Source organism: Silurus meridionalis, chromosome 27 (assembly GCF_014805685.1).
Source record: "Silurus meridionalis isolate SWU-2019-XX chromosome 27, ASM1480568v1, whole genome shotgun sequence".
Classification (NCBI taxonomy): domain Eukaryota; kingdom Metazoa; phylum Chordata; class Actinopteri; order Siluriformes; family Siluridae; genus Silurus; species Silurus meridionalis.
In genome coordinates this window covers 5023380-5039617 of record NC_060910.1, presented here as the reverse complement: position 1 = coordinate 5039617, position 16238 = coordinate 5023380, and the positions used below count along the sequence as shown (strand labels likewise).

Genomic DNA, 16238 nt, shown 5'->3' with positions numbered 1-16238 from the left:
AAAACAGAAAGCTCCAAGGTGCTATTGAGGCTTCTGAACAAATCTTTGGCTGCAGTTAGTCATCACTTGAAAATGCATGTCTTTGGAACAGCTTCTATACTAGTGATTAAATGCCATTTACATTTTTTTTTTTTTACAATTTAAAGATTATTGTAATCATTAATAAAGAGTACAATATTAAGATTTTTTATTTATTAATATTGTCATTACTGTACAGTATGGTCATCATTGTTGTTATTTTTCATATATCATATATCTATGTTTCACTCTGTTTATTGCATACAACATATATTGTACAAAAGTCCTAAAGTAACCTCTTTATCTTATGTGATGCACAATAGTGCTATTTGCACTAGGATGCAAACTTTGTGTACATTACTGATCCATCATAAACTCTTTATATTGTGCTCTTATATAATCGGTGTTGTCTGTATTGTCTCGCATTGTCTGTATATTCTGTATATTCTGTATTTTCTGTATTGTCTAATGTCTGTATAGTCTAAGATATATAGTCTGCATAGTGTTATTTATGTCTTTACATTTAAGAGCCACCAACAGCTGGAAACAAATTCTTAGCGTATGTCAACATACTTGGCCTATAAACCTGATTTTGATTCAGACAGACATCCAGACAGACAGACAGACAGACAGACAGCCAGCCAGACAGACAGACAGACCGACCAACAGACAGCAGACAGACAGCCAGACAGACAGCCAGACGATCAGGAATAACATTATGACCACCTGCCTGATATTGTGTTGTTCCCCTTTTGCTACAGAAACAGTTGTGACCCATTGAGCATTAACAGCATTAACTTCTTCAGAATTTTGAGCTACAGAAGCTCGTCTAATGAAGTCTATTGAGTGCCACCTGTGTTTTCTTTCTCCTGTGTGTATGTATACCATAAGTTCCCCTATTACTCAGTTTTGGAGAACAGTGTATCATTTTGCTAGGCCCTTCGTGTCTCAAGTTTCTCTAGTCTCAATTAAGTTCCTGTTGTGGCTTTCTGTTTTTGCTTGGTTTTTGATATTTATTGCCCAGCGCTGTTATTCCCCGGTGTCTCCAGCCTGTTTCAAACCTATACCTTTGCCTCTTTTTCTTCTCGAGAAAGTTCATTTTAGAGTCCCCTAATTTGCCTGTTTTTTTTTCATTAAATCCTGTACTTTTCCCATTCGAATTTTTGGATTGTTTGTTGCCAAAATTTTAACATTTACCTTCATGGACAATGAACTTAACCTGTTTCTTCTCTTTTGCCTTTTTTCTATATTATTTTTGTATTTTTAAATTTGGGAAATGATTAAAAAAGCTTTGAAATTTCAATGATTTGCCGACCTGAATTGCAGTCCCAATACTGACAATTGACTGTAATTATTAAATGAAACAAATGCAAATGAAATCATTTAGATGACTACTTAGAGCATTTGTTTAAAGAGATTATAGTGGGGGGAAAAAAAAAACGGATGATAAAACACATTACACTGCATAAGAATTTGGTTGTATTGTTTTATTGAAAAAAGTGAACAACCACTGTACAAACAAATGGTTTGACACAAAGTCTACAGTTCACAGTAATTATATTTACATGAATAAACAAGCCTGTGAACGAAACACACTAGTAAATCTGGGCAATGCAAATAAAGCGATTGTCTCGTTCTCTCTCCCAAGCTATCATAGTCTCCATTTAAATCCAAACTTCCTGTTGCATAGAAGCATATTCGAAACGTTTACAGTGTGTATGTAGGTTTATATATTCTACCACTTACAGCAAGTGATCAGCTTTATAAATATGGATGTTCAGTCACTGATATGAATTACATATGAATGTATATTAGTAGAAGATACATGTCATATTTAGTCATTGATCATAGTAACCGGAAATGCAAAAAAAGGAAAATATCCATTTAGCATTAAAGATATTTAAATGAGTGAGATGAGTGAGATATATAGAAATAGTATATATAAATATATATATATATATATATATATATATATATATATATATATATATATATATATATATATATATATAAAGAGCACAAGACTAAGAGGGAGGCATAATATTATGACAATATAACATTATGTTAGTGAGTAAGATATACTGTATTAAGCAGTAAGTGAACATTTTGTCCTAAATGTTGATGAATTAGCAAAAATAAGGGCAAGTGTAAGGATGTGAGCGAGTTTGATATGATAGTCTAGATGACTGGGTCAGAGCATCTCCAAAACGGCAGCTCTTTTGGGCTGTTCCTGGTCTGCATTGGTCAGTATCTATTAAAAGTGGTCCAAGGAAGAAAGTGTTGAACCGACGGCAACAGGGTGACGGGCTGCCAAGGCTCTTTTTTTGCATTTAGACCACAGTAAAGTTGAATTTGTGCTCTTGAATTTTTGTGGTTTTGTTTCAGTAACAGCTCATAAAAAGGAACTTGGTGGATGCTCATTGTAAACGTGGTGACGCTTTCCTGTTAAGATGAGCTTGCATAACATTTGTGGAAGGAGTTACGGGTGTCAGCATTTTGTAATACTCGCACTGCTTTGTTGATTTTCAGAGCAGGTAAAATGAGAAGCTGAGTTGCAGTTGTTTTTTTTGTGTTATTAACATCAGGAGAGGGAATACAGGAAAGACCATGAGAGAGAGAGAACTTTTTACAACATACATGAGATGTTCCATTATATGAAATGTAAATGTGTGTATCATTCACACAGATTTCTGTATAGCAGCAAAGCGTGTCATGTGTTTAATAAAAATAATTCAATATATCATATTAGCATCCAGATTTCTATGAAAACTGGTTTGTGTATATTGTTAAAAATGCTATACAACTCAAATGAAGTTCCCAGATTTTGTTTTTGATATATGTTTACCCAAGAAAAAAAATGTCCCAGGCGTTGTAGCACTTTTCATGCACTACTTGAAATACGGTAGAAAGAAGAACCCATTCCTGTGTCTTTTTAGTAAACACTTTTTTTTTTGTGGTTTTGTGGTATTTTCAGTTGGGCGCTCTGGGAAATGCTCAGTCTGATACCAGACTCCTGTAAACCAGACTCCTGTTTCGTCTTTGGTGTGAATCTTCGAAAAGGTAAAGTTCGTACTTTTTGTGCCAGACAAAAAGTCTAGATAAAGTCCTATCTTACTTGTCACTCTCTAACCTAATGAACAAGTTTATAAATGCTGGTTATAAACTTAGCTAGAAGGCATTATAGAGGATTTTTTATGCTCGGCTTTCTGGTGGCAGGTGCAGCAGCAGGACTCAGAACAAAACCAATACTAGACCTCTTCCTTTTTGAAAATCTCAGATGTTTTTTTTTGGTCCTCGTCCATCTTGACTGGCCACCTGGCGTTGCTGTCATTGCAAGAAAATTCTCCATGTGTGATCTTAGAAGAAAATAAAAAAAACTCTTCAGAGATGTACTTCACACATGGATAGTAGTGACACGATTAACCAGAACTCCCTCAGGACAAGTCATAAGGCATTTTAGTCCATAGAGACGTATGTCTCTTCTCACATCGCTTAGATATGTTGCAATCTTGTGCTGGATGAATAAAGAGTGTTGTAAGAGTTCTTCTGGGAGCGCAACAGTGGTGTTTGGGTATCGGCATCTCGCAGGGGGCCACTGCTTAGGGTGTAGAAACGTTGCTGGGTCCACCCATACACCAGACAGTTCAACAGACCCTGAGAGCCTGAGGTGAAAGCCTAGGAAAAAAGGAGAGAGGGCAAATGATAAAGAGACAAAAGATTGAGGCACAGAGACAGTGAGTGTGGTATTCTTACAAAGTGCCTCAAATATCAAGAGACACTCATAATTATCTCATTTATTTATTCACACAAGAGGGTCAAGGGTCTAATACTGGTGGCCAGTAGCAGTGCTGGGATTTGAACTCATGACCTGCCAGTCAGAAGCCTAACATTTTAACAACTACGCTATAACTACTCAATTTTGTCCAAAGGTGTGCCTGTCTAGGGAAGGATAAAGTCTTACAGTCTAGGATAATTCTTCTTGGTTCAAAGGAGTTGCTATACCCCATCTACTTGAGGGTTTGAAGTCCTATGTCCTCTGAGATCCTTTTCTGCTCATCATGGTTATAAAGAGTGATTATTTGAGTTACTATATCCTTTCTGTCAGTTTAAAGCACTCTCTTTATTCTCCTCTGATCTCATTATCAAGCGGTTTCAGCCCACAGACCCTCCGCACACAGGATGGTTTTTGCACCATTCTGTTTCCATTGTAGAGACTTTATGTGTGAAAATCATAAAACTTTGTGACTCTTCCATGGTCCAAGTTTACCCCCTTCTGATATTCGATGTGAACATTAACTGAAGCTCATACTTGTATTTGCATAATTTTAGGTATCATGTTAATACAAACCAGTGGTACGTTAGTCAAATGAATATTTGCTACAACCAACCTTTGATTTTTTTCTAAAGTATATTGTTCAAATCCATGAACCAGTTCTAGATTATGGAGTCTCGGCATCACTATCTACTTATACTATAAACTATAGCTTGTTAAAACCACATAAACAATTATCAGCTTACAGTTTAAACCCTGATCCCTTAAGTGCATGGTTGTAATGACATAACTGTAAGTCGTTCTGAATAGGGGTGTCTGTCAAACGACAAAAAAATCATAGTTTTCTATCATTTTTGGGAGTGTGTCTGTTTGTACCTATTCAGTCAAAAAGGAACCTGGTTCACAATTGGCATTTCAATTCATATTAGATGTGTTCAGTGGGGTTGATGTCAGAGCTCTGTGGAGGGCTTTGTGAGGGACTTTTTCCACACCAAAGCCATAAAAATATGTCTTTTAAGACCTGGGAACACAAAGAAGGAAAGGGCCTGTCACCACAATGTTGGCAATGCCCATTGTCTGACATGTCATTTCCCTTTACTGGAACTGAACCCCTGCCAAAAAAACTACCAGATTATCGTCCTTCCTCCACCAAACCCAGATGCGTCCTTCAGACCAACACACATTAAAAAGTGATTCATCACTCCAGAGAGCACTTTTACTGCTCCAGCATGCAACATTGGCATGCTTTAAACCACCACTGAGCATAGAGGTCTAAATCATAAATCTGCTCTGAAATGTTTTGGTGTTTTTAGTAGCATTTAAATTTCTAGTTAGTAATATAACATAGAATATGCAATGTTTTGCAGTCTAAGCACTGCTTTTTAGATGCTTCCACAGTAGTAGAATGTGTAGTTTATTGGGGCAAATTTTGCACATCAGAATTGACTTGCGGCATCCTATGACAGTGCAATGTTTAACATCAGTGAGCTCTTCGTTCTCCTGCCAACGTATATCTATGAGATTGCATGACTTTATGCTTTATTTAATGAACATGCAATCATGTAAATAAACACCCAAACCGAATAATTGTGGTATACCTTCTCACATGCTATAAATTAGTGCCATTTGCAATTGTGACCAGTGCAACTTATGACAATGAATCAACTGAATTCATCATATTTCATCATAATAGATCATAGTTGATATAATAATAACCTGAGAGTAACCATGTAATTCCAGTTAGAAAAAAAAAAGATTTCCACAGCTACTGTAGAAAGAAATAAGAGATCGGTTTCTTATATCTGCTGTACACCAGATTACTAGCTTACCTGTAGAATGTACAGAATAACGCCCACCTTTCCTTCCACTTCCTCTGGTTTGAATAGCAAAATGGTGGCCAGGAAAATCGCTGTCCAAAAGAGGAAGAAATCAACATGTTGCTTTAAAGAAAATCGGGTGCTTTTTTGGGTTCCTCTTTTTTTATGCTTGGAATCCCAAAAAGAGTCCAAAAAGGAAAAAAACAACAACAAAAAAAAGATTCCACTAAATGCAGCCTAAATTTAACAGGATTTATAATTAGGTACATTTAAGAATACTGCACAGCAGAATTCACCTGCAGTAATGTATCATAAATACAGAATTGATAATACTGGAGCATGCTTTTCATGTTCACCTGGTCCCCAGCAGAAGAAGAATGCAGATGGGTAAAGGACCATGCGCTTTTCCAGCAAACGAAGTGTGGTCCTTTGGCGGTCAGCAAAAAAGCCGTGAGAAGTAACACAGCGCTTGTACACGGAGCGAGCTTTCACCATCAGCACCTAGAGAAGAAAGAGTAAAGGATTCAGGATTGATGATATGCTATTCTAAACTAGATTCAGATCTATAGGGAACTCAAACCACCAGCAACATGCATGGCATATACACCAGACTACAACTGCTAGAACACACATGCACACACTCACACACATGCACACACTCACACAGTCTCAGTCAACCTGTTTCTCATCAGACACCTTTTCTGAAAAGCTCATAATGCTGCTAACCCCCATTAAAGAAGATATTTAAAATATCTGGCAAAAAAAATGCTGACTTTTTTTGTAAGTTTGAACTAAACATGTAGAAAACAATATAACTAGATTAGATCCATAATGAAAACGTTTTAATCCTCCTCAAGAGACCAATTCCTTTACCGATCCCTTACCTACCTACACCTACCTACTTTTCTCCAAACAGACAAACATGCCAAGTCGTCAAGTTTATTTCTTTAGCGCTTTTCACAATGGACATTGTCTCAAAGCAGCGTTACAGAATTTAAGAGTTAAGGTGAACGATGTGTGTTTATCCCTGATGAGCAGCTGTGGCGACTGTGGCAAGGAAAAACTCCCTTAGATTTTATGAGGAAGAAATCTTAAGAGCAAACAGACTCAAAAGGGGAACCCATCCTCATTTGGGTGATGTAAAAAATGTAATTATAAATATTTAAAACAATACAAAACACTGGAGAGTGAGAACTAACATGAGAACCGGAATGTAAGATTATGAGTAATGTTCTTGCTACAGTCTTATAAAGTCATTTGAGGTTATGGAACCGGCACACAGGCTATAACTCACTTCTGTGTTTTGGAAATGACTTCACCTACATCATGGATACAGCATGTAAGAATGAAATCAGAACCATGCCCGGTATTGTTCAGTCCTCTACCAACTACCAGGCCATTTCTTTTTTTCAGGTTTAATGTTTCACGCTTCCACATCCTTACTCAGCATTCACCTCCGCTATTGCGTGCACTTGCACATATTGAAACAAAAATCAGGGAAATAAACTGCAGTTCAAGGCCCTTAGGACAAATTCAGCAGGCTTATGGGTCAATCAGCCATATGGTTAATCCTTGCGTGCGGCTAAGTATTTGCTTTTCGTTTTTTTTGTTTGTGTGTGTTTGTTTTTTCTTTGTTTCAAGTGTTAAATCTTTGGCAGTGAAGTGGCTTCTCGAAGTCAATCATGTAAAGTGATGGTGATTTACAGTGACAGAAGGCAGGGTGTGGTTAGAACACTGGTATGTGCAAATTATCATAATCCCTTGTGTAATTATTCACCCCTCTTTAGGTGCCTGTGTCATCCTGCTCTTTCTTTACTATTTGATTTTACACTTTACAACATTTAAAGGTGCATTTATTTCATTCTGTCATGTAAAAATAGCAGACATGGGTTGGATCCACACTGTGACACCCATGGAGCAGTATTTGCTAGAACCACATTAAGCCCATCCCTGTTGACAAAAACGCTCAGATTGGACGGATATGTTTGTGGCTAAAAATGCTGACTGAGTCATTCTCCTGTTACTATAAATATAATTTTGGGGTGTCATTGCTACCATTTTGTAACTCATGATGAAATCTATGCTGTGACGAATCTTTACTTTTCAAATTTCTCACTTCTTCTTTGATTAAAATTGAGAAACCATCAACGTTCTTTTCTCATGACCTGCTTCACGTTATTCTTACTCAGTTCTCAGTGCAGGTTTTTTTTTGGTTTCAACAGTGACAAATTCCAAATGTAAATGCCACATTTGAGACAATTGTATATTTTTTAACCTTTTCATTTAATTATAATTATATTACATTAATAAGGGAATAACACACACATGTCCATGGAATAGCTAAGCACCCATTAGATAATATATATAGTAATATAATAGAATAGAATATTATATATATATATATATATATATATATATATATATATATATATATATATATATATATATATATATATATAGGGGACAGATAAACTGTAGAATGGAGAACAGATCAAATGTAGAGATTAGAAAGCAGCTCACCACAATCCCAATAAGAGTGAAGAAGAAGGTTATTAAGAAGATAGCGATGGTGTAGTCACTGACGATCTTACAAGCCATAAGCATCTCGCTCTCCTGTGAGGTAAGGTAGAGAGAACCGGTGTGTAACAAAAGGCATCTGTAAGTATAAATGAAAAAAATTATAGTTAGGAAATATGCGAGTCTGAATCACATCATATAGTAGCATGGTTTCCATGTACAAGAAATTTGCCATGCTGGTAATATAAAAGTATAAAAAACTATTTAAAAAAATTGAGTAATAAATAAAGATAAAGACATCCACTATACAGATTGTGCAGGGTATGTAAAGTGAGGTAGTGCAAATGATAACATAAGTGAGGAAGTTCAATAATCATAATTTATCCCCGAATGAGTCCAGGAAGCAGAGTTGCAATATAGTGGTCCTTCTTGCAATGCATATATATGCAATAAACAGTGTGTTGTTTACATTACTGTAGTGTTAGTCATGACTAAGTAATGACTTATGACTAACATGTACTGTAACATAACAGCTTCAAGTACACCTGACCATCACACATGACCATATGTGTCTATACCAAAACAGATTGGATGGTTCCACTCAAGAACCATGAAGATGGATTTAGATTACAATTAATAAACAGTTTGCTACAAGGCTTAGGACTACAAGGCTACAATGCTTGGAGCTACACTACACAGACAAAGTATTGTAACATGACTTTTCCAGCCATTGGTTCTTCTTCCCAAAACTGCTACCACTAAGTTGGAGACACACAAATTTACAGGATGCCTTTGGATGCTGTAGCATGACATTTTGCCTTCTCTTGAACTAGGATACCCAAACCCATTCCAGCCTGGCAATGCCCCTGTGCACAAAGCCAGCTCCATGAAGATCTGCTTTAAAGGGTTAGAGTGAAAGATCTTGAGTGGCCTGCTATAAAGCTCTAACCTCGGCCCTATTGAACTCCTTAGGGATCAATTTTACAAAGCTGAATGCACGCGACGCCTCCTCACCTCACCTACATCAGAACCTGACTTTACTAATGCCCATGTTAATGAAGGAACAGAAATCTCCTAAAAACACTGCAAGAATCTATTGTAACAGCTTCCCAAAAAAGTGGAGGTTATTATGAATTGTCTCCTGTTACTTGCGAGTATCAAATAAGTCAAACCAATAATAACCCTTGTTTCGTTGCACTGTATTAAAGTAGGTAATATAAAATACATAAAATGCAAACTGCAAACACAATAAACAAAGAAAATGACACCCACATGAAACAAGCCATAAACTCTATAAAACTCTAGTCATAAACATGTGTAGCCCTGTGTAATCTCCAAACACGTCACCTTCATCTTTTTAACGTGAGGTTTTACATATTAACAATTTTTTGACAATATTTTTTGATAATAACCATCAATGCTTACTATGGGACACAAATACAAACATAATAAAGATATTTGGGGAAGACTACTGCTTAGTTCTTAGCTTCAACCACCAATTGCCCAAAATAAAAATAAAATAGAGAGGGATTTTAGTCATGCATTAAGCCATGCAAATATTCTGTTTCAACTGTTAAACAGTTTCAGTAGCCTTTCAAAAAGTTCCTTAACATTGTCCGAATGAACTGCGTTGGGGTTTTCCCAAAGAAACACACCATTTGAGAAAAAAAACATACCTGTATGGCTGGGTAAAGTTCACATAACAATGCGACACATTTCCTGTTATGAACACTGGCACAGTGAGGATCAGTGGCAAAACGCTGGAATGTGAAAGAATGAAAAGAAGATTGAATAACAGTGCAAATACAGACATTTCAATACAATCTATGAACATAATGCAGTGTAAATAGAGTATACTCAATACATGAAGCAAGGATACGTGGATGATTAAACACTAGGAGACTTATAATACTGTAAAATAAAGAATCTGGAATAATGTCCTACATACCAGGACATAACTGCTACCAGATGACTGCATTTGCTAGGCTGGGCCGGAAGCTGAAAGGAAAGATTCATTGAAGGTTAATTACACATGGGACCGTTCTAAGTGAAATGCCTAATTATAATCAGAGCTTATGATTATTATTATTATTATAGAATATATTACCTGAGCTGGGAAACCATTCAGCCTGCAGTAATACTTCTCTTTTAGACCAGTGTAGAGCACCCACACATAGTGAAGTGTATAGAAAAAGGAAGCCATGAAGAGAGTCTGTTGGGTGAAACAAAAATGGAAAACCCCACTGGTTATAAGAAGAACAATAGACCATTTTATGTATTTTGTTTTTCATTGATGCCTATCTAACTGTTGCCTTTGAAACAGGACACTTGCTGTCCAATCGTTCATTCGATTCATCGTTTGTGACGTAATTTTTCAGTGCTATTACATTTGTTGGGACTTTTATGCTAAATGACTTATGACAATCATATTCCAGGTAAATTAGGAAGTTCTAAAGGTGAAAATCATGGGGATTTGTCCTGGAGCTTGTGATATTATGAAAATGTACAAGCATAGAACAAATAGAACTAAAAGAAATATAACACTGTCTCTTAAATTATGTGAACCATTTACCACAATTGAGGCATAAAATAAGTCACATCTCGTTGACATCTCAGTGACATCTCAAGTCATCTGCCTGTCATCTCTCCTCCAACCCTCCTGTCTCTTTGATCCCAATTTAAACATTGGCAATCCACAGCTCCATGTTATATAGAAACAGTTTGACCCACATTGTGAATATAACCATTGCCTGTGTCAATATCTTTGTCTCAGCTGCCAAAATATTTGCTCAGTAACCTAGTGATCAATTATTTACACATACCTAAACATCTAAAGGGCAAACTGGTTAAAACTTTACTACATTTAAGTCTCTCATACTTAACTTAGCTGAGAACTGTGTTATAACAAGTGTCTGCATGTGAGTACAAATAAGAAGAAAGCATAGCAGTTATGTTTAGCAGGACCACGCATGCTCAGAGATTACCGTTGCACGCACTCAACCCATCCGATCCTCAGTGTACACAACCCAAAAGAGTAAGAAATGCTCTCAGGATCTCTCTTACTAATCGCTGTAATATTTAATAAATGATTTGCAAATTTGAGTGATTATGAAAAGACTGAAACAACTCATTATGGCCTTGGGTAAAAATCCCAGATTCAGCCACATGGTCACTTCAGAGTCATCTGGCTATTAACACATGAAAAACTCACTTTATTGCCAGAGTATGTAATTTCCCAGCTGTTTTTTACTGGAGTAAAATCAGAATCATACATAGCCTCGCAAGGACAAGCTTTAAAACACTCCAGGACATATATGATGCAGTGTTCAGCCCCAAAATCAGTACATCAGTTTTTTCCACATTGTTGTTTCCTCCTGATCTCTCTCTTTTTTACACACACACACACACACACACACACACACACACACACACACACACACACACACACACACACACACACACACACACACGCATGCTTCTGATTGCACCTAATGAGCTTATGTATGCTTATATGTCCATCCATCCATCCATCCATCCATCCATCCATCTGATTGTATGTCTAACCATTCATCCATCCATCCATCCATCCATCCATCTGCTTGTATGTCTAACCATTTATCCGTCCATCCATCCATCCATCCGCTTGTGTTTAACCATTGATTCATCCATTCATCTGCTTGTATGTCTAACCTTCATTCATCCATCCATTCATCCATCCATCTGCTTGTATGTCTAACCATTTATCTATCTATCTATCCATCCATCCATCCATCCATCCACTTGTGTGTTAAACCATTAATTCATCCATCTGCCTGTATGTCCATCCATCCATCCATCCATCTGCTTGTATGTCCATCCATCTGTTTGTATGTCTATCCATTCATCAATACTGTATTTAAGTCCTGGCTTCTGGGTATGTTTTTATGCCTAGAGTTTGTGTTATACTCTGAGGGAAACATCTAACCAAAGAAAGTAGCATAAAATATTGCTCAGAAGAAACAGACATTTCAAGCATGAATCCAAAAAAATCCATGCAACTTATTAAAAGTAAATGATTTCAAACGATAGACAAAACTGTTTAATGTTTTACCACGCATTCATGAACTACACTTCTGCTCTTCAACTCATATTAAGACTCTCTACTGATCTAGCCTATTACAAGGCTGCATGCTGCACAGAAACGTTCACACTGATTACTAAACAATATCAATCAACATAGATTTTTAAAGTCACCTAGTGAGTGAGAGAACCGGTTTTGTGTTTATAGATCTGGGGTGTAACCTCTAGCTTCAAGTGCAATTTGTAATTTTTGGCTTCTAAATAGACAGACACATTAGTGAACAGACAAACTTAGCTCAAATACACTTTTTTTCTAATGTATAATGATGCTATTATGTATACGGAATGAGTATGGTAAGGAATTTCCTTTTCAATTTTATATTAATACTCTCTAAAACAGCTACATAGCCCACAAACAGCAAAACAAATACAAGAAGCCAACTGATGTAGTTCATTGTGTCTGTGCTTCATTAATGTGTTCATCAATTATAGCCATATGGATCAGTCTTCTGTACACTGCGACAGGCTGCAGCATGTGGTATTTTTCAGTAAGGACTGCAGCACAGCTTATTTCTGAGACACAGTTCCAACACACATTTGCACAATCAACAATGTATTATAAATAGCAAAGTATTAATGTCTACATGTACACTGTTTTATCAAACAAACAATACAAGTTTGTGAAGCAGTGTTGAAGCAGTGTTCTTTGATTTAGAAACATTATTATAAAGTAGATACCAAAAGTGCAGCTTCCTACTGGTTGTGATAATAAAATCCAGATGTTTCTATTTACCTGCTCCACAGTATGGAGGTTGTAACAGGTAGCATGGGATTCACAGGAGTTGCTGTAGAGAAGAGCCCCACTCAACCAGCTCACAGCTAACAGCAGGTCCGTTAAACTCAAAAGAAACAGAGGTTGTACCTGGAACATTGAGGAAAGAATCATCTAAACCCTTCTAGACCTTACAATATCAGTGCTGGATGAAAGAAAAAAACGATAGATTTGCCAGACTCTCTCTTTTGTCGCAATATTATACACCAATCAGCCATAACATTAAAACGACCGGCATACTATTGTGCAGCTCACCCTTGTGCTGCCAAAACAGCTCTGACCCTATTAGCATGGACACCACAAGATGTCTGGTGATATGCTGTGGTATGTGGCACCAAGATGCAAGGAGAAGCCTTCGTGGATCGAGCATTTTTGTCGTGCACATCCCAGAAAGGCTTGATTTAGAGCTGGATAATTTAGAGGCCAATCAACAAACCCTCTATTATTAATCTTCCATCATGAAAAGGAGAACTTGGTTCACGACCATGTTTACATATCAAAGTAACATCCACATAAATGTCAGGACTGAGGTTTTCCCAACTAAACATCATCCAGAGCATCTGCTAGCTCGTCTTCTTCTTATAGTGCTCCCTTGTGTTATCTCCTCCCCACTCGCTCACATGTAGCTATCTATCATAACCAGCATTCACATTTCCAGCAATTTGTGCTACAAGAGCTCTTCTGTGGGATTGGCCCACATGAGTTAACCTTAGCTCCCATCATGCAACAATTCAGTTTAAGTCAGCTTTATTTCTACAGAGCTTTTAAAAATAGACATTGTCCCAAATCAGTTTTACAGAGATTATAAAAGGTTTAAAAAATATAATGAATGCCTCTAAGTTTATTAGTAATAAACAAGCCAGTGGCAACAATGGCATGAAAAAACTCCCTGTGATGGTATGAGGCAGAAACCTTAAGAGAAACAAGACTCGAAAGAGAACCCGTCCTCATCTGGGTAGCACCAACCCATTCCTTATAGGTCCATCATTGTTGAGGTGTACTGTTCAGTGATGGGTCTTTCAATGCAGAACTTTCCATACATGTTGAACCTCCTTCATTTGACTACTTCTGGTAGCTACTAACCACTGCATACCCGAAATACCTCACAAGACCTGCAGTTTTAGAGATGCTCTGACCAATTCGTGTAGTCATCATCATTTGGCCATTGTTAAAATTACTCAGATTCTTATGCTGCTCCATTTTTCTTTTCTGGCATCAAACACTTTGAGAACTAACTGTTCACTTGCTACTCAATATCCCCTGCCTGTTAACAGCACAATCACCGTCATTCACTTTACCTCTCTGTGGTTTTATTGTTTTGGCTGATCAGTAAATATAATGTTCAAAGGAATAATTCCTGCATTAGGTTTCATGTGATAAGCTTCACGTCTGCAGCAGTCCTGACCAGGATGAAGATGAATGGATAAATTAATGGATTGTGTTGACAAAATGTTAATAAATATATATATATATATATTAAAATGACTAGTCACCTGGAAGGTCAGTAAGCACCAGACCTCCAGAACAAACATATTTGAAACACTCAAAATGAAGAAACTTTCACATTTGTTTTCTAAAAGCAGCATACTTGAAATATGTGTTCATAACCTAGTGTATTCATTGTATATCTTACCTCAGACCTTCGTACATGTTTTTGGAGAACAGTGTAGAAAATGATGGAGCCCGAGCCTAAAATACTGAAACCAGATAGTGCAAAGGTACTCATATTACAATCAGTTTACAAAATCCAGGACATGTGCTTTTAAAAAGATTTACTTTTGCATTACCTTAGAAGTGCCATTGACATTTGAATCCACCGGACTGCAGAGTAAACCTTAAAAAAAAAGGGAATATTACTAGGTCATTATATAATCAAACTTCAGTGCTTTCTATTTACACAATGCATTTTTTCAGTGAGCATGTCATGGAAAAGACAATGGTATCTGCCTACAAATACATTTCCAATGAAAAAAAATAATGGTTAGACTTCCTGTGAACTTGTTTCGTATTATTCCAGAACAACTTCATAAAAAAAGCAATAATAGAGCAAGCAAACATCTCAAAACATGCTCTTTCTAAAACCTATAATTATACCCAGCTGTCTCTAGAATAAACAAATTATACAACTGTGTATACTTACAGCTCTCCAGTCCTCACTTGGCAGTGTGGCATTAGCCTCAGAGCTGTTTGAAAGATACATGTCCATCTGCATGTCCAGGTTTTCAAAAATACCTCTGAACAACTAAAACACACCGCACAGAACAAAGTCAAATCCTCAACTAGACACTCACACCAACTCACTCAACTACGCCCTCATCATCATAAGCCCCGCCCACTCAACTCAAGTAAACGCATTCGTCATAGCTCCGCCCCTTTTATGAAGGAAACTACACAAATGGAAATTCCGGATCTTTTTTCCTGAGTCAGAGCATTTGGCAGTGATGTAAATCAGGACGTGGCACATTTTAAGTTTTTCCCAAACCAATAAACAGATATTACCACCTGTATTGATTTTGTGTTTCCTTATTATGACAACAAATATTTTTGTTTCTAGTTTGTTATTAAGTATATTGTGCAACACAATGCAAAAATGAAATAAAATACAATTCTGTAGACAATTTTCCTGATAAATAAATGATTAAAATATACCTGTTTAATGATACAATATGTTTGTTATGAAAAAAGAATCAATTATTACATTATTGTAAAATAGCTTTTAAGATTATTTGAAAAGAAAGCAAAAAAGGTGTTTACATGTCACATATACATTCCAGCACAGTAAAAAAAAAATTTCTGCAGATCCCAGTATGGTAGTAAACTAGGGTTCTAGCATAAGATCAACCTCGATGCAGTGGAACTGGAGTATACAGGGTTAAGGGCCTAAGAGTGGCAGAGGTGATAATCACTTGTTTGTGAATTGAGACATTGCCTAAATTATAATAGATCGATTCTTAGAAGGTTGTGAGTTAAATCCTAGTGCCACCAAGATTTTGCTTCTGCTGGTTATTTAATTTTTAAGTTGTATTAATTTGATAATCGTAAGTAATTCTGGATGAGTGTATCTGCTTAATGAGGTAAATGTAACGCACATCTTTAACTCACTACCAGTAGTCAAATGAATTCTGTATATACGATTATAGATGGGAAAGAACAGTATATCATCCTTATTATTTCATTTAAGGGCATAAATATTGTCTGGCTCTTATCAACTTCAAGTTCCAAA

At 36.6% G+C, this 16238-nt stretch overlaps 1 protein-coding gene across 1 annotated transcript; it reads right to left on the bottom strand.

The window, feature by feature from the left end:
• Nucleotides 1–2570: 2570 nt before the first annotated feature.
• On the bottom strand, nt 2571–15317 carry tmem116 (transmembrane protein 116). Its single transcript, XM_046841348.1, has 11 exons — nt 15156–15317; nt 14803–14849; nt 14649–14712; nt 12977–13105; nt 10232–10336; nt 10073–10122; nt 9801–9884; nt 8128–8263; nt 5964–6108; nt 5620–5699; nt 2571–3693 (listed from the first exon to the last, which is right to left on the bottom strand). The coding sequence occupies exons 1-11, from the start codon at nt 15225–15227 to the stop codon at nt 3511–3513; spliced, it is 1095 nt and encodes a 364-aa protein (XP_046697304.1). The 5' UTR covers nt 15228–15317; the 3' UTR covers nt 2571–3510.
• Between the last annotated feature and the right edge of the window lie 921 nt (nt 15318–16238).